At 50.7% G+C, this 21,795-nt stretch overlaps 1 protein-coding gene across 4 annotated transcripts in view; it reads left to right on the top strand.

The window, feature by feature from the left end:
• The first annotated feature begins 1,067 nt into the window (after positions 1 to 1,067).
• ect2 (epithelial cell transforming 2) overlaps positions 1,068 to 21,795 on the top strand; it is a 34,810-nt gene continuing 14,082 nt past the window's right edge. The window contains exons 1-19 of one of the 4 annotated variants that reach the window (XM_064329972.1): positions 1,068 to 1,406; positions 2,374 to 2,534; positions 2,665 to 2,744; positions 4,216 to 4,308; positions 5,107 to 5,289; positions 7,619 to 7,708; positions 8,418 to 8,525; positions 10,294 to 10,367; positions 10,528 to 10,658; positions 11,109 to 11,224; positions 12,203 to 12,265; positions 14,185 to 14,407; positions 16,396 to 16,520; positions 18,011 to 18,130; positions 18,483 to 18,551; positions 18,777 to 18,887; positions 19,364 to 19,460; positions 20,313 to 20,394; positions 20,555 to 20,633. In XM_064329972.1, the coding sequence (XP_064186042.1) occupies positions 2,402 to 2,534; positions 2,665 to 2,744; positions 4,216 to 4,308; positions 5,107 to 5,289; positions 7,619 to 7,708; positions 8,418 to 8,525; positions 10,294 to 10,367; positions 10,528 to 10,658; positions 11,109 to 11,224; positions 12,203 to 12,265; positions 14,185 to 14,407; positions 16,396 to 16,520; positions 18,011 to 18,130; positions 18,483 to 18,551; positions 18,777 to 18,887; positions 19,364 to 19,460; positions 20,313 to 20,394; positions 20,555 to 20,633 (1,977 nt within the window). In that variant the 5' untranslated portion in view covers positions 1,068 to 1,406; positions 2,374 to 2,401. The remainder of the gene's footprint in view (positions 1,407 to 2,373; positions 2,535 to 2,664; positions 2,745 to 4,215; positions 4,309 to 5,106; positions 5,290 to 7,618; positions 7,709 to 8,417; positions 8,526 to 10,293; positions 10,368 to 10,527; positions 10,659 to 11,108; positions 11,225 to 12,202; positions 12,266 to 14,184; positions 14,408 to 16,395; positions 16,521 to 18,010; positions 18,131 to 18,482; positions 18,552 to 18,776; positions 18,888 to 19,363; positions 19,461 to 20,312; positions 20,395 to 20,554; positions 20,634 to 21,795) is intronic. The other 3 variants (XM_064329970.1, XM_064329973.1, XM_064329971.1) reach the window with 3 other exon arrangements.

Genomic DNA, 21,795 nt, shown 5'->3' with positions numbered 1-21,795 from the left:
TCAGGCTCGGGGGACGGCAGACGTTTGATGCTCTGGCACGGCGCGCGCAGTATGTGAGCGGAATGCAGAGACCTGTGCACGAGCCGCTCACAACATGCGCGCTATCTTCCAAGCGCTGCCAGGTCTGCAGAGGCCAAAGAGGCCCCCTGAGGTCTGGTCGGGGATTCGTCGTCTGGATTTGCCCCTGCCAACGAGATTTGCGGAAATCACACAAGGGACGTTCTGTGGGCAGCACGGAATCGCCGTTTAATGCCAAAACAAATGGCAAGATTCGCTCTTTTCATATATCCCGGGAAGGGACAATGGAGAAATTTGTACAAGGCAAGATATATTCTATTGCTGAAAAGCTGTCTGTGAAAGCCAGCATCTATAAATTAAAACCGTTTTCAACTGCAATGTAATATTGCACCGGCACTAGTTAATCAGAATACATCTGTGATAATTTCACACGCACACTATGAGTGCACTGTGATCTCGAACTACAAAACTACGTCATCGGTATTTGTGTTTCTCGACAGTATATGAGTTTTAATAATTGTTACTCGTTTCTCGTTTATATCTGTTAAAATTAATCTAGCAACATTTTCCCTCTACTGGGCTGCCAAGTAACTAGAAAGTGACAGCTTTTGATTACCTGGAAATTGACAACCAACTGGAGATTTCAGCGTTGGCGTTTTCTAAACTAGTTATCTATGGCTAGTTGAAATTAATATTTAAGTTACCACATCTAGATCCTTTGTAACTGAAAGTGTTGCGATGTAACTTTTTGACTAACGTTACGACACAGTCAGTAATCATTCCGAGATTAACCAGTAAAACGAAAAACATTGCTTTAAATTATGTCAGGTGCATTTTGAAATGCAAAGTATGAAGAAAATTATAAAAAGAATGCGGATCAAGGGGAATGACCGTAATCTATGCATTGACCTACACTACTAGCAGTTACACCAACAGCAGGTTACACATGAATCCTGTGCATTGCAGTTTGAAAATTCCAGCCAATAGGATTCATTTTCATGCGTCACTTCCGCTAAGATATCGACTCTTGTCCAATCAGAGAACAGCTTTCGAGTTTGTCTCGCGTTTTGAATTTAGGTGGAGTTTGAGAGATGGCAGTCAGCATCAATAGGATTTACTGTTAAACGATTACATGCAAAAAATGAATTATTTTATAGTGTTACGTGTTTTGCGCTCAAAGCTTTACGGGAATTGGGTAATTTAGCCTGTTCGAAGCGCATATTCTGCTACTGTAAGTCGTTTAAGTAAAGTTGTCCTCGTTGAGTGTTTACCTTTGGAAGGTTTAGCTAGCCTGGAAGCTACCTGGCCGCTACCCGGTTACTGAGTACTTAACTCGGGGCCTGTCTGTGCGTTTTTATTTCCTTACTGGCGTCGTTGCATTCCTCTTGGTGAGTTTTTCGTCGTCATTGATTATAAACGGAAAGCTAACTGTACGTTATTGTAGTGGTACACATGTCAAAGTGTTTTGTAAAGGTTTCCTAGTCTAACAAAGGTTAGGTTCCGTCTACTCGTGTAAACTAGCCAGTTTGCTGATTGGTGGTAGGAAGTCAAACCAATTAACATCGCTAACATTTAGTAGAAATTAGACTAGCTGTTTAATCGAGCAATTAGTAACGATACACACCGAACTAGTACCCTAGCTAGCATGAACTAGCTCGTAGAAAACAGCACCGTAGCCCATAGCTGGTGAACTAATTAGCAAACTTGGTTACCAGCAGTGCAGAGAGTTGGCTAACGTTACATTGTTGTTACCTAGCTAGCCAAGTTATAACCATGTGCATTACACTACGGTCATGTTCTTTTTTAGTCTCCCTTCAAAATCTTAAGTAACGTTATTTAAAAGCAGAAAAGTTAGCTGTGTTAGTTTATATCGTAACGTGTCAAACAAAGGCAACCGAATGTACTGCAAAATGTATTTTTGGTATCCAAGTTAATGTTTAAAAGACATGACCGATTTCTCTCATTTATTTAGAGCCAGTTATAGAAGAGACCATATTTCACCCTAGAAATATGAACTACAGTCCAATAATCATTCGAGTAATCTGTTCGTCTCTATATAATAAGTATTGAAAACACTTAGTGTATCACAGTACTCACTCATGAGTTGTGTGACATTAACTGTCGGGCTAAGGTTGTGTTTTCTTTCAGTAAGTTTTTGGATATAACAGTTACAGTAACTTAATATGGATTCGTGCTCAAGATACCGTATAAAAGAGAATTTGGGAAAGCCAGTTTGCGAGCTTTCCTAATTTATATGTTATTGAACAGGCTCTGCATGCGCTTGGGTTTTGGGTTGATACCTGTCCTGGGATGGAATTAGCTCGTTCACTTTGTAATATTTCTATCCCGGGTAAGATTGAGCAGCCGCCTTCCTCATCGCACCATGGCCGACAGCAGTACGATCACTTTGGGCCCTGCGCGGAGTCTCCTGGTCGACTCGTCGGTGTACGACTCGAGAATGGCCGAGACGTCCAAGGACCAGCCGTTTCTGGGCTTAACTCCGGAGGACGCAGCAGGTGACTCGGACCGTTCCTCGGGAGATCCGAGCACGCCGACGCGCATCTGGGCGACATCATTCTCCGTGTCATTTGCTCTCAGTTGCGTACATTCCATAATCATACCATCGATGTTTGGTCTGTCTTTCAGACATACTGCCTCCAGTTGAAACCAGAGTGGTGCTGGTGGGAGACGCCGGCAACAACGAGCAACTTGTGAAGGCATTGGAGGTGAATCCTGTTTGGGGTGGGGACAATACTGACCAATTTCCAGTTACATTTGTGACCTCCATGCAAGGAACATATTTAATAAATGTCTGCAACCACCGAAATAGATTATACGGCACAAACTGTTTTGGATAAATTGGTTGCAGTCTGGCTCCATGCTTTGGCCTGTTGAAATGCAGAGGAGACCTAGCACATAGAGAGGGCTTATTCATTTAAAAAAAATGTTTTATTGTTTGGGCAATAACTGGTGCAGAAATTGGTACACGTGTAAGCATTTTGATAGTTTGTTTGTGGAATAAAGCTGAAGAAGTGTTCACCTCTCCGAACTCTATAATTGCTTCAAATCGTTTATAGGGACAATTAAACCGGGAATGTACTGTCACTGAGAAGCTTTCTATGCTAGAGACCCGAGTCAGGTGTTCTGTGAATAAGCCTCCGCATGTGCGCTTTGCGATAAGGGGAAAGTTTATGGGGAATTTTCCAGAGATACTAGGCGTATCTTCCTGAATTTTGAAAGGCTTTAAATCATTTCTGCGCGTGGAAATAAAAGGGCGCTTTGATTTGTTTGTCGCTCGTGGCAGTTAATCTTGTTGACAAACACAAGCGGCGCTTAATTTCCTGTCGGCTCGTGGCGCTGGAAGCGGTTCGGCCCGGTTCTGTCCGCCTCTGGCCCGGCTGCAGTAAGGAGCCGGATTTTTCGGGGACCGATGTTTTTCATGTGAAAGTGAATAAAAGGGAAAGTTCACCTTATTCGCCTGCTGTATAATGTGTGTAGATAAGCCGGCTGTACTGAGCGCGGGTTGAGTAGAGCTAAGCGTTTCACTGTGGGGCGTTTTCCGAACCCGCTGCTGCCGCCGCAGTGGTGCAAACCTGCAAGGTGAGGCTGTAATAAAGCTGTATGGTGGCTCGGTAGGGATGGGTGTGTGCGCATTGATCGGTTGTGTATGTTGAGTGTGTGTCTGTGTGCCAGTGTACACATCCATGTGTATGTTTTCTGGTATGTGTGTTTGCATTGAGTGTGGACGGCCGGGGATGGGATTTTGTGTGCGATTGTGTGCGCGCGTGTGTGTTTGCATTGAATGGGGATGGTATTTTGTGTGATTGTGTGTGCATGTCTGTATGTGAGTGTGTGTATGCGTGTGCGTGCATACGTACACGTGCGAGTGTGTGCCTGTGTGTGTGCCTGTTTGTGCGTGTGCGTGTTTGTGTTTTAAGACCCTGCCCAATCAGAGGGCTTTTTCCTGTGATGTGCGGCAGCAGTAGCAGTGCGGAGCCTGGTGTAATCAGGTCAGACCTGCCGTGAATCGCCAAAAGGCTCCGCGTCTTTGAACTCCGCCGTTTGGCTGAGTCCTGCCGCGGCCGCTTGGCCATCTTTCCTTCGCTCTTTTGCATAAAGTTCATGCCTCGTGCATCGCGGGGACACGGGTTTCAGTCAAGGGGTTGCCAGCTTTAATCCACTCCCTCATTTTCACAGGCCATCAAAATAATGGAGGTCCCGGTGGTAAAGATTAAAGGAGGAGAACCCGGCTCTGAGGGCGAAAAGTTGATAAAATCGATAGTCAATATGGTACGTTTTTGGATGTGCTTGTTGCATGCTGAGATCCACGGTGGGTTTGTCTGCATGGTCGATCTGATGGTGGCGGTGTCCTTCCCTGTGTCGTCTTTGTCACAATTAAGTTTCAAGGTGTCCTTTTAACGCACGGTGTGAAGCTCACAGTTTCTAACTAAAATGATGCCATGTCGTCCTGTCTCCTTGTACCTCTGAATTCTCAGAACTTGCGTCCTGACCCTGGAGAAATGACAGTCCGCGGTTCATTTTTAACAAGCCTTATCTGTACTTGTCACTTGAGCGGGTCTCTGAGTAATTTTCTAACAAGTGTTATCTTGAACTTTCACAATTCTGTTTTTGCGCTTCATTGACTTCGCGGAGAAGGTTGGTGCTTGTTTTCCCCTGTTTTGGATAAAGACATTGTTGGACTGTTTTAAATAACGTAGTTCGGCTCTCGTCTAACACAAGGGTAAGAACAAAATTCAATACAACTCGATCCCTATTGGGAATCTTGCTTATAACGTATGCCTAGTCTGTGTTTATGTAGAAGAAGGCAGATCTGTAGTGTGGAATAAAAGGTCGTCCGTCTCTTTAAATTGAAATTCTTGCTTGCTGTCAGGACGCGGCCGATAAGTCAGCCTTTTGACACGGCGCATTAGTAGTCTTTTGTCCCCGCCATTTAAATGCGGCCGACGCCATCGATGGCGTGTTTACCGCCAATGTGCCGTTTGGCCCCTGCTGATGTTCGTAATGTTAATATTTATGGCGGGGGCTGAAATGACCTCTCCTTTACCCCCCCCCCCCCCCGTTCCTCAGGACATCCACACGCCCTGCATAAAGACCAGCGAGGTGGCGGAGTTCGGCGACGGGGAGAACGCGGAGTTCGAGACGGTGTTCGTCCTGACAGACTTCACGTCTCCGGACTACAGCTACCTGTACAAGAAGGACAACCGCATCATCGGGCCCCCTGTGGTGCTGCACTGCGCTGCCAGGGAGGAGGTGAGGAGGGGGGAGAACGGCCAAAATTACCCCCCTTTTCCCCTCAGCCTTTGACCGCTTTCTGAGTCTGTTAATGAGACAGTCCAACTTTTTGGGAAATTCGCTTTTGGCTGTCTTACCCACCGTTAGACGATAAGATCCATACCTATTTCATCCCTGCTCGTCCAGTACCAAGAGTACAGAGGTATTAGACAATATCGATGGGCTGCATGCTAACTGTGCTAGCTCTATGAATGGCTGCAGGTGGAAGCAATGTTCGTTGTGCTAAGTGAAGGGACAGAATTACAAACATGAGTTGGGGGTTGCCAGGTGTGCGTATCACTGACTTTAAACTTGCACTCCCTCTGCAAATCCCACTGTAGCCTATAGTACTGCATACCTGGCAACCCCAAACTCACTAGAAGAGAGTGAGGAAGTACAAACGGTTAAAAAAAATATATTTTTTTTAAATAAAGAAAGAAAAAGGCGGAAGGGGGAAAAGTTGAGCTGAGAAGTTAAATTGATTCATAAGCCGCTTTTGATTGTTGCGGTGAAGCCTGAAACTTGAGTCGCCCCTTATCTGGGCCCGGAGCGGAGCACCTGTTCGCCTCGCTCAGATTTGGGGAGAGGCGCACGCTCGACTGCGCGCAGATCAGCAATCTCACGCTTTGCAGCCCGTCGATTAATGCAGATGTGCGAGCCCCTGTACTACACCCCGGCCCGGCCCCCGATAGAGACGCGCGGGCGCGCCGCTGCGCCTTTAAGGAGGCCGCTGCCGCTCCCGGCGGGGAACAGATTTTAAAGCCGGGGGAATCCTGAGAAATGAACCTGGAAAGAAACGCGTTGTTTTCTTTGAATCTGGAGGAGATAAACAAGTATCAGCGAACGGAATGTCAGAATTTATCTGAAGAGACTCGGGGCTCCTGTGTGGTTGTGCTTTTCTCTCCTAAGTGCGGTGTTCTCTCGGATTTGATTGTGTTATTGTGCGGTGATGTGTGCTGTTTGCCTGATTGTGTTTTTCTCTGCAGTGGCCAAAGTGTTCTGTCTGTATTTTTCTGTCTCAGCGCAGTGGTCTTAGTCATTTCCCTGATTGTGTTTTAGTGCAGCCTCAGTGTAGTGGTCTTAGTTATTTCCCTGATTGTGTTTTAGTGCAGCCTCAGTGTAGTGGTCTTAGTTATTTCCCTAATTGTGTTTTACTGCAGTCTCAGTTATTCCCCTGATTGTGTTTTAGTGCAGTCTTAGTTATTTCCCTGATTGTGTTGTAGTGCAGTCTCAGTTATTCCCCTGATTGTGTTGTAGTGCAGTCTCAGTTATTCCCCTGATTGTGTTTTAGTGCAGTCTCAGTTATTCCCCTGATTGTGTTGTAGTGCAGTCTCAGTTATTCCCCTGATTGTGTTGTAGTGCAGTCTCAGTTATTCCCCTGATTGTGTTTTAGTGCAGTATCAGTTATTCCCCTCATTGTGTTTTAGTGCAGTCTCAGTTTAGTGGTCTCAGTTATTCCCCTGATTGTGTTGTAGTGCAGTCTCCGTTATTCCCCTGATTGTGTTTTAGTGCAGTCTCAGTTATTCCCCTGATTGTGTTTTAGTGCAGTCTCAGTTATTCCCCTGATTGTGTTGTAGTGCAGTCTCAGTGTAGTGGTCTCAGTTATTCCCCTGATTGTGTTGTAGTGCAGTCTCAGTTATTTCCCTGATTGTGTTTTAGTGCAGTCTCAGTTATTCCCCTGATTGTGTTTTAGTGCAGTCTCAGTTATTCCCCTGATTGTGTTGTAGTGCAGTCTCAGTGTAGCGGTCTCAGTTATTCCCCTGATTGTGTTGTAGTGCAGTCTTAGTGTAGCGGTCTCAGTTATTTCCCTGATTGTGTTTTAGTGCAGTCTGTTATTCCCCTGATTGTGTTGTAGTGCAGTCTCAGTTATTCCCCTGATTGTGTTTTAGTGCAGTCTCAGTTATTCCCCTGATTGTGTTTTAGTGCAGTCTCAGTGTAGTGGTCTCAGTTATTCCCCTGATTGTGTTTTAGTGCAGTCTCAGTTATTCCCCTGATTGTGTTTTAGTGCAGTCTCAGTTATTCCCCTGATTGTGTTTTAGTGCAGTCTCAGTTATTCCCCTGATTGTGTTGTAGTGCAGTCTCAGTGTAGTGGTCTCAGTTATTCCCCTGATTGTGTTGTAGTGCAGTCTCAGTTATTCCCCTGATTGTGTTGTAGTGCAGTCTCAGTTATTCCCCTGATTGTGTTTTAGTGCAGTATCAGTTATTCCCCTGATTGTGTTTTAGTGCAGTCTCAGTTATTCCCCTGATTGTGTTTTAGTGCAGTCTCAGTGCAGCGGTCTCAGTTATTTTCCCGCTCGTGTCCCCGCAGCCCCTGCCGTTCTCCTCCAGGCCGCTGTACTGCACGGCCATGCTGAACCTGTCCCTCTGCTTCACCGGCTTCCGCAGGAAGGAGGAAGTTGTGAGTGTTCCGCCGTCCACAGGCATCCCACCGTCCGCAGGGTTCCCACCGTCCGCCGGTGTCCCACTGCCCCCAGGCGTCCCACCGCCCCCAGGCGTCCCACTGTCTACAGGGGTCCCACCGTCCCGGGAAGTCCTGAACCCCTGGGAAAATCCTGGGAAATATCTTCATCCTCGGAATTCATTAGAAATTATGGAAAGAGCTCAAATATCCCATTATCCCTGAAAATAAGGGAAGATTGGCCTTATGATGATGATAATAATAATAATAATACTTTGCAGTGAACAAACAGCATCCATCTTTCTTGCTAACTCTCTGGTATATCAGGCACTGTAATATTATTGCGTGGGTAGTGCTGCTGTAACTAACTGGGACAGCTTGCAGGATTTAGTGTTAATTCCTTTATCAGAAGTCACCGGTCACTGTGGAGTGACTTGTGTTCCTTCTGAAGACACAGAATATTCTGAAAGTAACATTCTCAACATGCGGTTCCACCTCTAAAATACAGCACTAAGAAGCCTTGACTATTGTACCAAAAACAATAATTGGAAAATGAATAATTTACCCTTTTGGGCTTGAGTGAAAAGCGCATGTAGATCCGAAGAGAGAGAGCTGTGGCTTATCTGTGGTTCTCGCCCCACCGTGGGCAGGAGGTGCAGATGGTCCGGTTTTGGTCGCTGTGGAGTTAATGACCCCCCCCCCCCCCCAGGTAAACCTGGTCAGTCTGGTTCATCACATGGGCGGAGCCATCCGCAAGGACTTCAGCGCTAAAGTCACCCACCTGATCGCACACTCCACGCACGGGGAGAAGTACCGGGTGAGTGCGTGCCCGGGGGGGGGGGAGGGGTGGAGTACCGGGTGAGTGCGCGGTGGGCGGGGGGTACCGGGTGAGTGCGCGGTGTGGTGGGGGGGGGTGTGGAGGAGTACCGGGTGAGTGCGCGGTGGGGGGGGGGGGTGGAGCACCGGGTGAGTGCGCGGTGTGGGGGGGGCGGGGGGAGTACCGGGTGAGTGCGCGGTCCTGTGGCTGGGGGTGTATGCAGTGTTAGCTGCTGCCTGAACACCGTGCTGCTGTTCTGCACCTGTGCACTGAACGTGTTAGGCAGACTCAGGTAGGCAGGTAAGTGCTGGCTGATCCGGAGGCCTGAGGTCAGTGGTTCTGTTCGGAGCTGATCCTCCAGCTCAGCCCTCAACGAGACGCTTTTCTCCTCACCTGCATTTCCTCTCCTGAGAGATTTACTCGATGACAGAGCTGTTCACTCTATTGATTCTCCTGGGCCCTCACTCTTTCTCCCTCCCTCATTCTCCCTCTCTCTCCCTCCCTCACTCTGCTGCTCTCTCCCTCTCTCTTGCTCTGTCTCACTCTCCCTCTCTGCCTCCCTTCTCCTTTCTGTCCCTCCCTCCCTCGCTTTCTCCCTCTCTTGCTCTCTCCTCTCTCTCTCCCTTGCTCTGTCTCACTCTTCCCCCCTCCCTCTCTCTCTCCCCCTCCCTCTCCCTGCCCTGCTACATGCTCTGCTCTGCTCCAGCAGCTCCGGCTCTGTAAATAGCTCTTGCCTGCACGCGCGCAGGCCGTTTTTAGCAGACGCTCAGAGTGCTGCTCTCAGCCCAGCGCGCTCTCAGCCCAGCGCGCTCTCAGCCCAGCGCGCTCTCAGCCCAGCGCGCTCTCTGTGTGACCCCTTGTTGCCGTGCTACGGTCGCCATCACAGCCGCTTTAGAAAGGCATCCCATTGATTTTTACTCGTAGTTCAGTTTCAGTGCAGTCAATGCAGAAAATGTGTTTGTTATTTTTTTTACGTATATTTTGCCAGGAGTAATTCCCATTGAGATTTATAACCTGCTTTACAAGGCAGTACTGGCCAGGACAACATCACAAAAAGGTTCTGGTAAAAACACAGAGTCGCGTACATCAGACCATGAATTTACTGTATTCAGCACTTTAGTCTGCACCGCATGAGCATTCAGTGGCTAAGCAGTCCTTAATCCTGTTAATCTTCCACACTACAATACAAATGAACTCAAATTCACAGAAAAATCCTTGTAGATCCTTTCCTGGATTGGCTGGATTGTAATTAAATTGACCAATCGGCTCCCAGCACGGCTGTAGTAATGTAGGAGAGGCAGACGCTCTCAGGGTGTTGAAGTCCACACCTGACGCAGTGCTGGATGCTCTCTGGTCTGCAGGTAAATGAGGAGCCTTGATGGGCTGATTGGCCGGTTCTCCTCATTATACATCTGCAATTAATTAAACTGAAAGGTTGAACAGGAATGGAAATAATGAAGTATATCCGTCATCTGAGGTGGAGATATTTAAACATCTCAAACATACGAAAGCCGGTGATGAGTTCAGCAAGTGTGATATGTTAGGCAGGGTGTGATGTGTTCCCTGAGTGTGATGTGTTCAGTAAGTTTGTGTTCAGTGAGTGTGATGTGTTCATTAAGTTTGTGTTCAGTGAGTGTGATGTGTTAAGCAGGGTGTGACAAGTTGAATGAGTGTGATGTGTTCAGTGAGTGTGATGTGTTCAGTGAGTGTGTTGAGTTCAGTGAGTGTGTCCTCTCTGGTGGACGTTGACTGTGCCATCTCTCGGCAGCTGGCGGTTTGCATGGGCACCCCCATCCTCACCCCGCAGTGGATCCACCAGGCCTGGGAGCACCGGGACCAGGCGTAAGTACGCCCCCCTCAGGCAGAACACGCTAACAGCCGCTGAAATACGTTTCCCATACTCCCCCTGCTCCGCTCACCCCTTCACCCGCCCGTGCGATGGGAGCGGCGTTCCCGGCGGCGTTCCTGGCGTTCCCTGACGCGCTGCCTGTCCTTCCCACAGGAATTTTGCGGCGGGAGACGAGGAGTTCCGCTCGCAGTTCAAAGTGCCCCCGTTCCAGGACTGCGTGCTCAGCTTCCTGGGGTTCTCCCCAGAGGACAAGGCCAACATGGAGGAGCGCACACTCAAGCACGGTGTGTGTCCTGCTCTGGTCCTCCCTCCCTCCCCCAGTCCTCCCTCCATCCCTCCCCCCTCTCCCTCTATCCCTCTCCCTCCCTCTCTCCTGCCTTCCCCCGATCCTCCCTCCCTTCCTCCCTCTCTCTCTCCTTCCCCCGGTCCTCCCTCCCTCCCTTCCTCTCCCTCCCTCTCTCCCTCCCTCCCTCTCCTCTCCCTCCCCTCTCCTCCTCCCTCACCCCCAAACCGCGCCGGGGCACCAGGCCTCTCCCCACACTGGGGCTCTCTTCTGCTTTCTCAATATTTTGCTCCCCTGAGATGATGATGATGATGATGATGTTTGATTATTTATTCATTTAGGCTCCTCCTAGGCCAGTGGATGGTGTTTTCTGTTATGCTGAGTATCTTCCCTGCAGCACTGATCTCTTGCCCAGTTTAACATGTTGCCTACCTGTGATTCCTCCCCGCAGGTGGCCGGTACCTGGAGGTGGGGGATGAGGAGTGCACTCACATGGTGGTGGAGGAGAACTCCATTAAAGAGCTCCCCTTCGTCCCGTCCAAGCGCCTCTACGTCGTCAAGCAGGAGGTGAGCGCTCCTGCTGTGGTCACCAAGGAAACGGGCGTTACAGGTGCACTAACACCGTTTCCTCGGTGACTCGGTGTGTCTGTGCACCTGTAAGTGCTGTGTGGGGTCGTACAGGTGCAGGCCTGAGGCATGAGAAGGTGCTGAGTGTGTTTGAGTCGCAGTCCTGCAGAAGGCGCTCTTGTTCCTGCTTCATTTCTCTGCTTGATTTGATTCTGCAAACAGAATCGCATGCAGTAAACAAATCTACATCAGACACTCTGTTTAAAAACCTTAACTCCTTAAATACTGATAAAATCCCCAGATAGGTTTTAACTGAACCAAGATGTTCAGTTAAACGAAAGAGTTTTGTTCTTAATGTTGGTGAGAATGGATCTTTAATACAGTCTTTTAAGAACTGTTAGTAATCTGCAGGACTGTTAATAGCCTGTGATGGGATGGAGTATTTCAGATTTCAGATGAAGCGTTTGGGCCGAGTCTGGAGGAGTGCTTGCAGTGTGTATGACGTGAGCATCTCGGGCTGACTTGTCCTCTGTAGTTGTAGAATGAGCCGCACTCACGTTTGTCTAAGAGAGAATGTCAAAGCGCTCATTATATTTGCTGTCGGGACGTTTATCTTCTTGTCCGTGTCACAGTTGCCGTAAGTGTTTGTTGTGTATCTGTCTGCTCACATCTGTAGTTTTCCCTGATCAATATCATATTTCACGACAAAACATTATTTCTAAAGGAGATGTGCCGCAGAGTTTCACAGCTTATTTAAGCTCTATCTCCATTTTTCTCTCTCTATCTCTCTCTGTCTATTCTTTTTCTCTCTGTCTGAAGTCTGTGTTCTGATGGTTTTATAGTTCTGTATTGGCATTATTTTGTTTGTATTTTCATTATTGGTCTTTTGTCCCTGTTTAATTTATTTTGGGTGCATTATTCTGGATTGAACTTTTTGCAATGTTTCACTAATCATGTTAACCCCCCCCTTTTTTTCAGTGGTTCTGGGGCAGTATTCAGATGGATGCAAGGGCTGGGGAGTCCATGTATTTCTATGAGAAGGTGAGTAACTGCAGCCAGGCTAACGCGTGCACACACACACTCACACACACACACACACGTGCATTTTGAGTCCTCCATTACAGCAGGACATCAGGCTGAAAACCTGCCTGTTAAATCTGCACCTGAGTTCAGTAAACCTTTAAATCTAAAGCCTTTATTGTTTATTGTGTAATGGCGTGTGGATGGTAGTCTGTAGTTTAGGCGGTGTTTATGGTGTAATGGCGTGTGGGTGGTAGTCTGTAGTTTAGGTTGCGTTTATGGTGTGATAGCGAGCTGGTGGTAGTCTGTAGTCTCAGCGGTGTTTATGGTGTAATGGCGTGTGGATGGTAGTCTGTAGTTTAGGCGATGTTTATGGTGTAATAGCGTGTGGATGGTAGTCTGTAGTTTAGGTGGCGTTTATGGTGTAATAGCGTGTGGATGGTAGTCTGTAGTTTAGGCAGTGTTTATGGTGTAATAGCGAGCGGGTGGTAGTCTGTAGTCTCAGCGGTGTTTATGGTGCAATAGCGTGTGGATGGTAGTCTGTAGTCTCAGCGGTGTTTATGGTGTAATAGCGTGTGGGTGGTAGTCTGTAGTTTAGGCAGTGTTTATGGTGTAATAGCATGTGGATGGTAGTCTGTAGTCTCTGCGGTGTTTATGGTGTTATAGCGAGCGGGTGGTAGTCTGTAGTCTAGCGGTGTTTATGGTGTAATAGCGTGTGGACGGTAGTCTGTAGTTTAGGCGGTGTTTATGGTGTGATAGCGTGTGGACGGTAGTCTGTAGTCTCAGCGGTATATATGGTGTAATGGCGTGTGGATGGTAGTCTGTAGTCTCAGCGGTGTTTATGGTGTACTAGCGTGTGGCTGGTAGTCTGTAGTTTAGGCGGTGTTTATGGTGTAATAGCGTGTGGGTGGTAGTCTGTAGTTTAGGCGGTGTTTATAGTGTGATAGCGAGCGGGTGGTAGTCTGTAGTTTAGGCGGTGTTTATGGTGTAATGGCGTGTGGATGGTAGTCTGTAGTTCAGGCGGTGTTTATGGTGTGATAGCGAGCGGCAGGTAGTCTGTAGTTTAGGCAGTGTTTATGGTGTGATAGCGAGCGGGCGGTAGTCTGTAGTTTAGGCGGTGTTTATGGTGTAATGGCGTGTGGATGGTAGTCTGTAGTTTAGGCGGTGTTTATGGTGTGATAGCGAGCGGGTGGTAGTCTGTAGTCTTAGCGGTGTTTATGGTGTAATGGCGTGTGGATGGTAGTCTGTAGTTTAGGCGGTGTTTATGGTGTAATAGCGTGTGGATGGTAGTCTGTAGTTTAGGCGGTGTTTATGGTGTAATGGCGTGTGGATGGTAGTCTGTAGTTTAGGCGGTGTTTATGGTGTGATAGCGTGTGGATGGTAGTCTGTAGTCTCAGCGGTGTTTATGGTGTAATAGCGTGTGGAAGGTAGTCTGTAGTTTAGGCGATGTTTATGGTGTGATAGCGTGTGGATGATAGTCTGTAGTTTAGGAGGTGTTTATGGTGTGATAGCGAGTGGGTGGTAGTCTGTAGTTTAGGCGGTGTTTATGGTGTAATGGCGTGTGGGCGGTAGTCTGTAGTTTAGGCGGTGTTTATGGTGTGATTGCGAGTGGGTGGTAGTCTGTAGTCTCAGCGGTGTTTATGGTGTGATAGCGTGTGGATGGTAGTCTGTAGTCTCAGCGGTGTTTATGGTGTAATGGCGTGTGGGTGGTAGTCTGTAGTCTCAGCGGTGTTTATGGTGTGATAGCGAGCGGGTGGTAGTCTGTAGTCTCAGCGGTGTTTATGGTGTGATAGCGTGTGGGTGGTAGTCTGTAGTTTAGGCGGTGTTTATGGTGTGATAGCGAGCGGGTGGTAGTCTGTAGTTTAGGAGGTGTTTATGATGTGATAGCGAGTGGGTGGTAGTCTGTAGTCTCAGCGGTGTTTTGGTTTTGCGTTTGGCAGCCCGAGAGCCCTGTGATGAAGAAGGCGGTGTCGCTGCTGTCGCTGACCACGCCCACCAGCAACCGCAAGCGGCGGCGGCTGCGCGACACGCTGGCCCAGCTGAGCCGCGAGGCCGAGATCTCGCCCTTCCCGCCGCGGAAGCGCCAGTCCGCCGAGCACTCGCTCTCCATGGGCTCCCTGCTGGACATCTCCAACACCCCGGAGACCAGCAAGGCTTTGGGAGGTGAGGAGCGAGGCCTGGGAGGGCTGTGGGTGGGATCAGGGTGTGGGGAGGGGGCTGGGGAGGGCAGGGGGTGGGACCATGGAGGGCTGGGGGCGGGCCTAGAGAGGGCAGGGGGCGGGGCCAGGGACGGGTGCAGGGGGTGGGACTGGGAGGCAGGGGGCTCTGTTGCTGTGGTAATAATCTTGGCCTGACATGTTTTCTCTGTACTGATGCTTAAATAGTGGGGACATCCATCAGCCAGCCAAAAACATCCTGTTTAATATGCTGGTGCTCACTTTGTATAGTAAATAAATAACTTGCCAGAATAATTTAACAATTATGATTTAATAATAATGATGATGATGATGGATGGCAATGGGCTTCACGGTGAAGGGGGAGGAACTCCCATCAGGTACCTGGGTGATGCACGCTCACCCTGGCCTCTCCAGCGATGGGCTGGCGGCGTGAATCTCAGCCAGATAGGGGCGCTCTGTCCCAGCGGATGATCGTAATGAAACATGTCAGGGGGAGGGGGGGGGGGGAGGGGGGGGTGGAACGTGCGTCTCCGCACCACTGGCTGTGGTAAAACACCCGTGATGTCATCTTCCTGACAGAAAACAGAGAGGAGATCAGCCAATCGTAGGCCATGTCAGTTACGGCTAATGGAACAGCGCGAGTGCATACACTCCGGGTATTAGCCAGGCAGTAGTGTCCACCAATCACTGTCTGTAGTGTTCGATTGGTTGTTACCAATGTAGTCTGTGATTGGTGGAAGTCCTCTCTGTGTTCTACCAGTAACATCTCCCCATTTTAGTGGGTGTGTTTACATTTAGCCGTGTAGCAAAAGCTCTTGCACGAGCAGCTGACACCGTTTTGAACCCTGGCCTTTTTAAACGGCTGTGTGTTTACACTGAAGCCGCTCAGGCGAGGCTTCTGTTAAAACCTGCGGTCAGACCTTCAGCCAGAGTACCAGTGCAGATCCCTAACTGCTCTGTTATCATCCCCGGTGTAGATGACAGGTGTAGGAGAGGAGGTGCAGAGGAGTCGAGCAGGAGGTGTAGGAGGAGTGGAAAGGAGAGCAGGTTTAGGACAGAGGCGGAGGAGAGGTTTAAACACACCAGCACCCCCAAGCAGGAAACAGGGCTCCTGGGAAGCCCCGCCCCCTCAGACAGAGGAGGGGCGGAGCTGGCCTCCCTGACCCCGCCCCTCCAGTCGCAGAGGGACGAGGTCACAGAGATGGAGGTCTCGCTCGGCTCCCATTGGCTCGCTGAGAGTGAGGTCACAGCAGGACAGGAGGCAGTGCAGGAAAGACAGGAGCGCTGCAGTGAGGCCACGCCCCCAGATCCCAGCAAGCCCCGCCCCCCAGACTCCCAGGCCTGCAGATTGACAGGTAGACCTGAGCCTCGGTTCCCAGCGAGATGAGTCGCGCACGCTGAGGGTAACGGGGCGAGAACCCGAACCCTGTGCCAGAGGCAGCGGGTCCGCACGCGCTCAGTAAGACCCCTGCTCCTGCTCGCACGGTCTGCTGCGTTCCGCTCTGACTCAGCGTGTGATTGGTCAGGGAAAGCGGTCGGTTATGCAGGTAACTCACCTGGCCTGGCTTCCAGGAGAAGAGATACAGAGCCCTAATTAAGAGAAACCAGCCAAGCATAAGAAACTCATACAGCCCCCCAGTTACTGTTAAAGATAGGAGAATACACACACAGCATACACACACACTCTCTCTCTCTCACACACACACACATACACACATACGATGCACACACACTCTCTCACACACACACTCTCACACACACTCATGCACACACACACACACACTCGCACTCACACATACGCATATACGATGCACACACACTCTCTCACGCACACACTCTCACATACACTCATGCACACACACACACACACACTCTCTCACAGATGAGCACACGCGCACACACACATTCACACACACACACACACACATGCCATCCCCGCGTGCTCAGTCGTGCTGATTGACGGCTGTCTTGCAGAGAATTCCAAGCCCTCGAAGAGCTCCACCCCCGCGCCCCAGAAGCAGTCGGCGCGCTGGCAGGTCTCCAAGGAGCTGTACCAGACGGAGAGCAACTACGTGGGCATCCTGGCCACGGTGCTGCAGGTGTGTGAGCGTTAGCATGGCTAACGTGCTTCCTGTCTCTCCCTCTCGAGCACGTTCTAATGGCACTGTGCCACACACAGGTGTGTGAGCGTTAGCATGGCTAACGTGCTTCCTTTCCCTCTCGAGCACATTCTAATGGCACTGTGCCACACACAGGTGGGACGTTTGTACATAGCATTCACATTTATACAGTTAGGTGTATACGGAAGCAATGCAGGTTAAGTACCTTCCCCAAGGGTACAACGGCAGTGTCCTAGGTTCTGGAATCGAACCTGTGACCTTTAGGTTACAAGACCAGTTCCTTACCCAGTATGCTACACTGCTACACCCAGTCAGTGTAGTCAAATCCTCCGTCAGAGAGAGAGAGAGAGAGAATAAGGTTCTAAATTTCTCTGCTTAAACCTCTCTGTGCAATTTTGAAAGTTGCATAAAGATAATGTCTGCCCTCTGTTTAATGCTCCCAAGAAGAAACAAATTAATTGGAACACAGGACAGGAAGCAGGACGTCATTTCAGTGTTTCGCTCGTGTGAATGTGCTTTTAATGCATTGTAGGTAAGCTGGAAACGTTTTAAGATGGAAGCTTTCATAATCATTTTTTTATGCTCTTTTCTAAAATGCCATAGGGGAGCTGAAATGAGACGTCACATGGGATGACGTGTCGTAGCGGGGGCGTCCAGTCTTATCCCAAAAGGGCCGCTGTGGGCGCAGGTGTGCGTTTTCAGCCCAGAGTGCGAACACCCGAGTCGACTGTTTAACTAGCGATGCTCTTCAGCCAAGACCTTTAAGGAGAAGGGGATGTCTGTATTGCTGGGCTAAAACACAAACCTGCACCCACACTGGCCCTTTTGGGATTAAATTGGACGCCCCCCCGTAGAGCTGCACCCTCAGGGGTGGGCGGGGCAGTCCCCCTCACGGCGAGAAGTGCCCCTATTAGCGTGTAAAGTACCCGCCCACGCAGGCGCTCCGCGCGGTGCTCTGGATGTTTACTCGGGAGATTGGAGTCAGAGTGGCCACTCCTCGCCCACGCCATCGGTTCCTGTGCGGAGTGTAGGGCAGCAGTGCATGCTGGGTACTGCTCTCGCTCCTCAGCCGGGCTCTAAAGAGGGGAAATAGAGAAATCGGCAGCCTGTTTTTTATTCCTGAGTGTGAGTGTGTGAGTCTATCTCTGAATGCTGAGTGTTGTGTGTGTGTGTGTGTGAGTGAGTGTGTGTATATGAGTGTGTGTGTGTATGTGCGAGTGAGTGAGTATCTGAATGCTGTGTGTGTGGTGTGTGTGTGTGTGTGAGAGAGTATCTGAATGCTGTGTGTGTGTGTGTGAGTGTGTGTGTGTGTCTGAGTGTGTGTGTGTGAGTGTGAGTGTGTGTGTGTGAGTGTGTGCGTGTGTGAGTGAGTGTGAGTGAGTGTGTGTGAGTGTGTGTGTGTGTGTGTGTGTGTGTGTCTGAGTGTGTGTGTCTGAGTGCCATGTTTAAGGAGCCCCCCTGTCCTGCAGCTCTTCAAACTCCCCCTGGACACGGAGGGGCAGGTCGGGGGCCCCATTCTGCCCCCGGAGGAGGTGAAGACCATCTTCGGCAGCATCCCCGAGATCTACGAGGTTCACACCAGGATAAAGGTGCGGTCCCACACACACACAGACACACACACACACAGACGCACACACACACACACACACACACTTACATGCACACACGCACACACACATACACCCACACAGACACACGCACGCACACACACAGACACACCACACACACACCCCACACACACATCACACACAGACACCGCACGACACACCAACACCCACACGCACACACACACAGCACACACACACACACACACACACACACACACACACCCACACACACACACACACATACACCCACACACACACACACACACATTTTTCCCCCTTTATATTCTGAAGGATGTGGGCTCGGCCCGGGGCCTAATGAATGAATGTGCTGTAGGCTGATCTGGAGGAGCTGGTGATGGACTGGTCTGAGGATAAAAGTGTCGGAGACATCATTCTGAAATATGTGAGTAAGAATAAATGAGGATTTGGCCGTTTTGTCGCCTTTGATTTACGATTGTGGAGCTTCAAAGCAACTCTCCTTAACAAGACTTTGTGTTGTGTCTGATGACTCTCTGTCACCTCCTCTCTCTCTCTCTCTCTCCCTCCTCCTCTCCCCCCTCTCTCTCTCTTCTCTCTCTCCCTCCCTCTCCCTCCTCCCCCCCTCCCTCCTCCTCCCCCTCCCTCCCAGTCGAAGGATTTGATCAAAGCTTATCCGCCGTTTGTTAACTTCTTTGAGATGAGCAAGGAGACCATCGTTCGCTGCGAGAAGCAGAAGCCGCGGTTCCACGCCTTCCTGAAGGTAAGGAGCTCTGTGATTGACGGTGGAGACCGAGCAGAGAGGATGGGTCTGTGGAACTTCTGTGATTGGTGAGAGTGAGGTGTGGAGCCTGTGTTTGGTGGGAGGGAGGTGTGGTGGAGCTATCTGTGATTGGTTGAGATGAAGGCGATGGGTGGTGTGCAAGCTCCCCCGATTGGCTGAGAGAGAGGGATGGGTTTGGTGAGCTTCCCTCTGATTGGCTGAGAGAGAGGGATGGGTGTGGCAAGCTCCTCCCTGAATGGCTGAGAGAGAGGGATGGGTGTGGCGAGCTCCCCCCGATTGGCTGAGAGAGAGGGATGAGTGTGGCGGAGCTCCCCTCAAACGCAGGTGTGAACTCGTCTCTCTGTCTGAGCAGTGAGGCTAGTGGTCTGCTTGTTCTCTCTGTTTGTAGATTTATGGTATAATTTATGTATATCTGAGTGTTTTTTGGTTATGTTCCTGTGATGGTTTTTGTGCAGATTAACCAGGCCAAGCCGGAGTGTGGGCGCCAGACGCTGGTCGAGCTGCTGATCCGTCCCGTACAGAGGCTTCCGAGCGTCGCTCTCCTGCTCAACGGTAAAACTGAGCGTGTGCGGGTCCCCTTACCTGGGCCCCGTTTGGTAAAACTGAGCGTGTGCGGGTCCCCTCACCTGGGCCCCGTTTGGTAAAACTGAGCGTGTGTGGGTCCCCTCATCTGGGCCCCGTTTGGTAAAACTGAGCGTGTGTGGGTCCCCTCATCTGGGCCCCGTTTGGTAAAACTGAGCAGTGTGTGGGTCCCCTCACCTGGGCCCCGTTTGGTAAAACTGAGCATGTGTGGGTCCCCTCATCTGGGCCCCGTTGGTAAACTGAGCGTGTGGGGTTCCCCGCATTTATACTTGGGGCCCTCGGCTGTTGGTAAAACTGAGCGTGTGTGGTGTCCCCTCATGCGTGTGGCCCCGTTTGGTAAAGCTGAGCGTGTGGGTCCCCGCTACTTGCTGCTGGGTCCCCGCTCGGGCTGTTGGTAAAACTGAGCGTGTGTGGGTCCCCTCAATGCGTGTGGGTCCCCTGTCCGTTTGGTAAAACTGAGCGTGTGCGGGTCCCGCGCTAGGCCCCGTTTGGTAAAACTGAGCGTGTGTGGGTCCCGCGCTAGGCCCCGTTTGGTAAAACTGAGCGTGTGTGGGTCCCGCGCTAGGCCCCGTTTGGTAAAGCTGAGCGTGTGCGGGTCCCGCGCTAGGCCCCGTTCGGTAAAACTGAGCGCGTGCGGGTCCCCACACACTGTGTGGGTCCCCGCTGCCGTTTGGTAAAACTGAGCGGGCCGCGCTGGCCCCTAACACTGGGGCCCCGCTGGCTTGGTAAACTGAGCTGTGTGGGTCGTCGGCCTGGTCGGCTAGGTCCCGCCGGTAGGTAAAGCGGTGTTCCGCGTCGCTGACGTGTTCCTCCCTGTTCCAGACATTAAGAAGCACACGGCGGACGACAACCCGGACAAAGCCATGCTGGAGCGGGCCATCGAGTCTCTGAAGGAGGTCATGATGTAAGCGGGGGCGGGGCGGGGGGGGGTCCGGGGGCGGGGACGCGAACTGTCCTGTTTGGGGTTCATGACGGCGGGAGCCGTCCACGAGGTTTGGGGTTCAGCCGGAGAGGCGAAGGTGTGCTGATGGCTGTTCTTTTGGCTGTTCCTTCTCCCCCCCCAGGCACATAAACGAGGACAAGCGGAAGACGGAGGGGCAGAAGCAGATCTTTGACGTGGTGTACGAGGTGGACGGCTGCCCGGTGAGTGGGCCCTCCTGCAGGGGACGGCTGCTCCCGGAGCTGTCTAAGGGCGGGGGGGCATTATGCGATTCACTCACGCGTTAGTACAGCGGCGGACTTCACACCTGGAAATGTATCTCCCTTCCTCCTCTCCCTCTTTCTCTCTGTACTTCTCTTCCTCTCTCCTCCCTACTTCTCTCTTTCCCTCGCTTTCTCACTCTCTCCCACCCCTCCTCTCTCCCCGCCTCTCTTTCACCCTTCCTCTGTCTCTCTCTCCCTCTCTCTCTCTCAGACTTGCTAATGAGTGTTTTTGGCTGAGTATAGTATAGTACTCATACCTGTGGAGCTGGGTGTTCAACGTGCATCTGATTGAGCAGCAGCCCTCACTGTCCCTGTCCCTGACAGTGTCTGTATCCGTGTCCGTGTCCCTGACAGTGTCTGTATCCCTGTCCCTGACAGTGTCTGTATCCGTGTCCCTGTCCCTGACAGTGTCTGTATCCCTGTCCCTGTCCCTGTCAGTGTCTGTATCCGTGTCCCTGTCCCTGACAGTATCCATGTCCGTGTCCCTGACAGTATCCATGTCCCTGTCCCTGACAGTATCCATGTCCGTGTCCCTGACAGTGTCTGTATCTGTGTCCGTGTCCCTGACAGTGTCTGTATCTGTGTCCGTGTCCCTGACAGTGTCTGTATCCGTGTCCCTGTCCCTGACAGTGTCTGTATCTGTGTCCGTGTCCCTGACAGTGTCTGTATCTGTGTCCGTGTCCCTGACAGTGTCTGTATCCGTGTCCCTGTCCCTGACAGTGTCTGTGTCCCTGTCCCTGTCAGTGTCTGTGTCCGTGTCCCTGTCAGTGTCTGTATCCCTGTCCCTGACAGTGTCTGTATCCCTGTCCCTGACAGTGTCTGTATCCCTGTCCCTGACAGTGTCTGTATCCGTGTCCCTGACAGTGTCTGTGTCCCTGTCCCTGACAGTGTCTGTATCCGTGTCCCTGACAGTGTCTGTATCTGTGTCCGTGTCCCTGACAGTGTCTGTATCTGTGTCCGTGTCCCTGACAGTGTCTGTATCCGTGTCCCTGTCCCTGACAGTGTCTGTATCCCTGTCCGTGTCTATGTCTGTGTGTTCCTGAGGAGTTCTGGCGTTCTGCTGTTAGCCGTCACTCAGGAAACCCATTCTGCCTCCTCTTCA

The sequence above is a fragment of the Anguilla rostrata genome, chromosome 4 (genome assembly GCF_018555375.3).
Source record: "Anguilla rostrata isolate EN2019 chromosome 4, ASM1855537v3, whole genome shotgun sequence".
Lineage (NCBI taxonomy): Eukaryota > Metazoa > Chordata > Actinopteri > Anguilliformes > Anguillidae > Anguilla > Anguilla rostrata.
The sequence above is the reverse complement of the archived record's forward strand: the minus strand, read 5'-3'. Positions and strand labels throughout refer to the sequence as shown.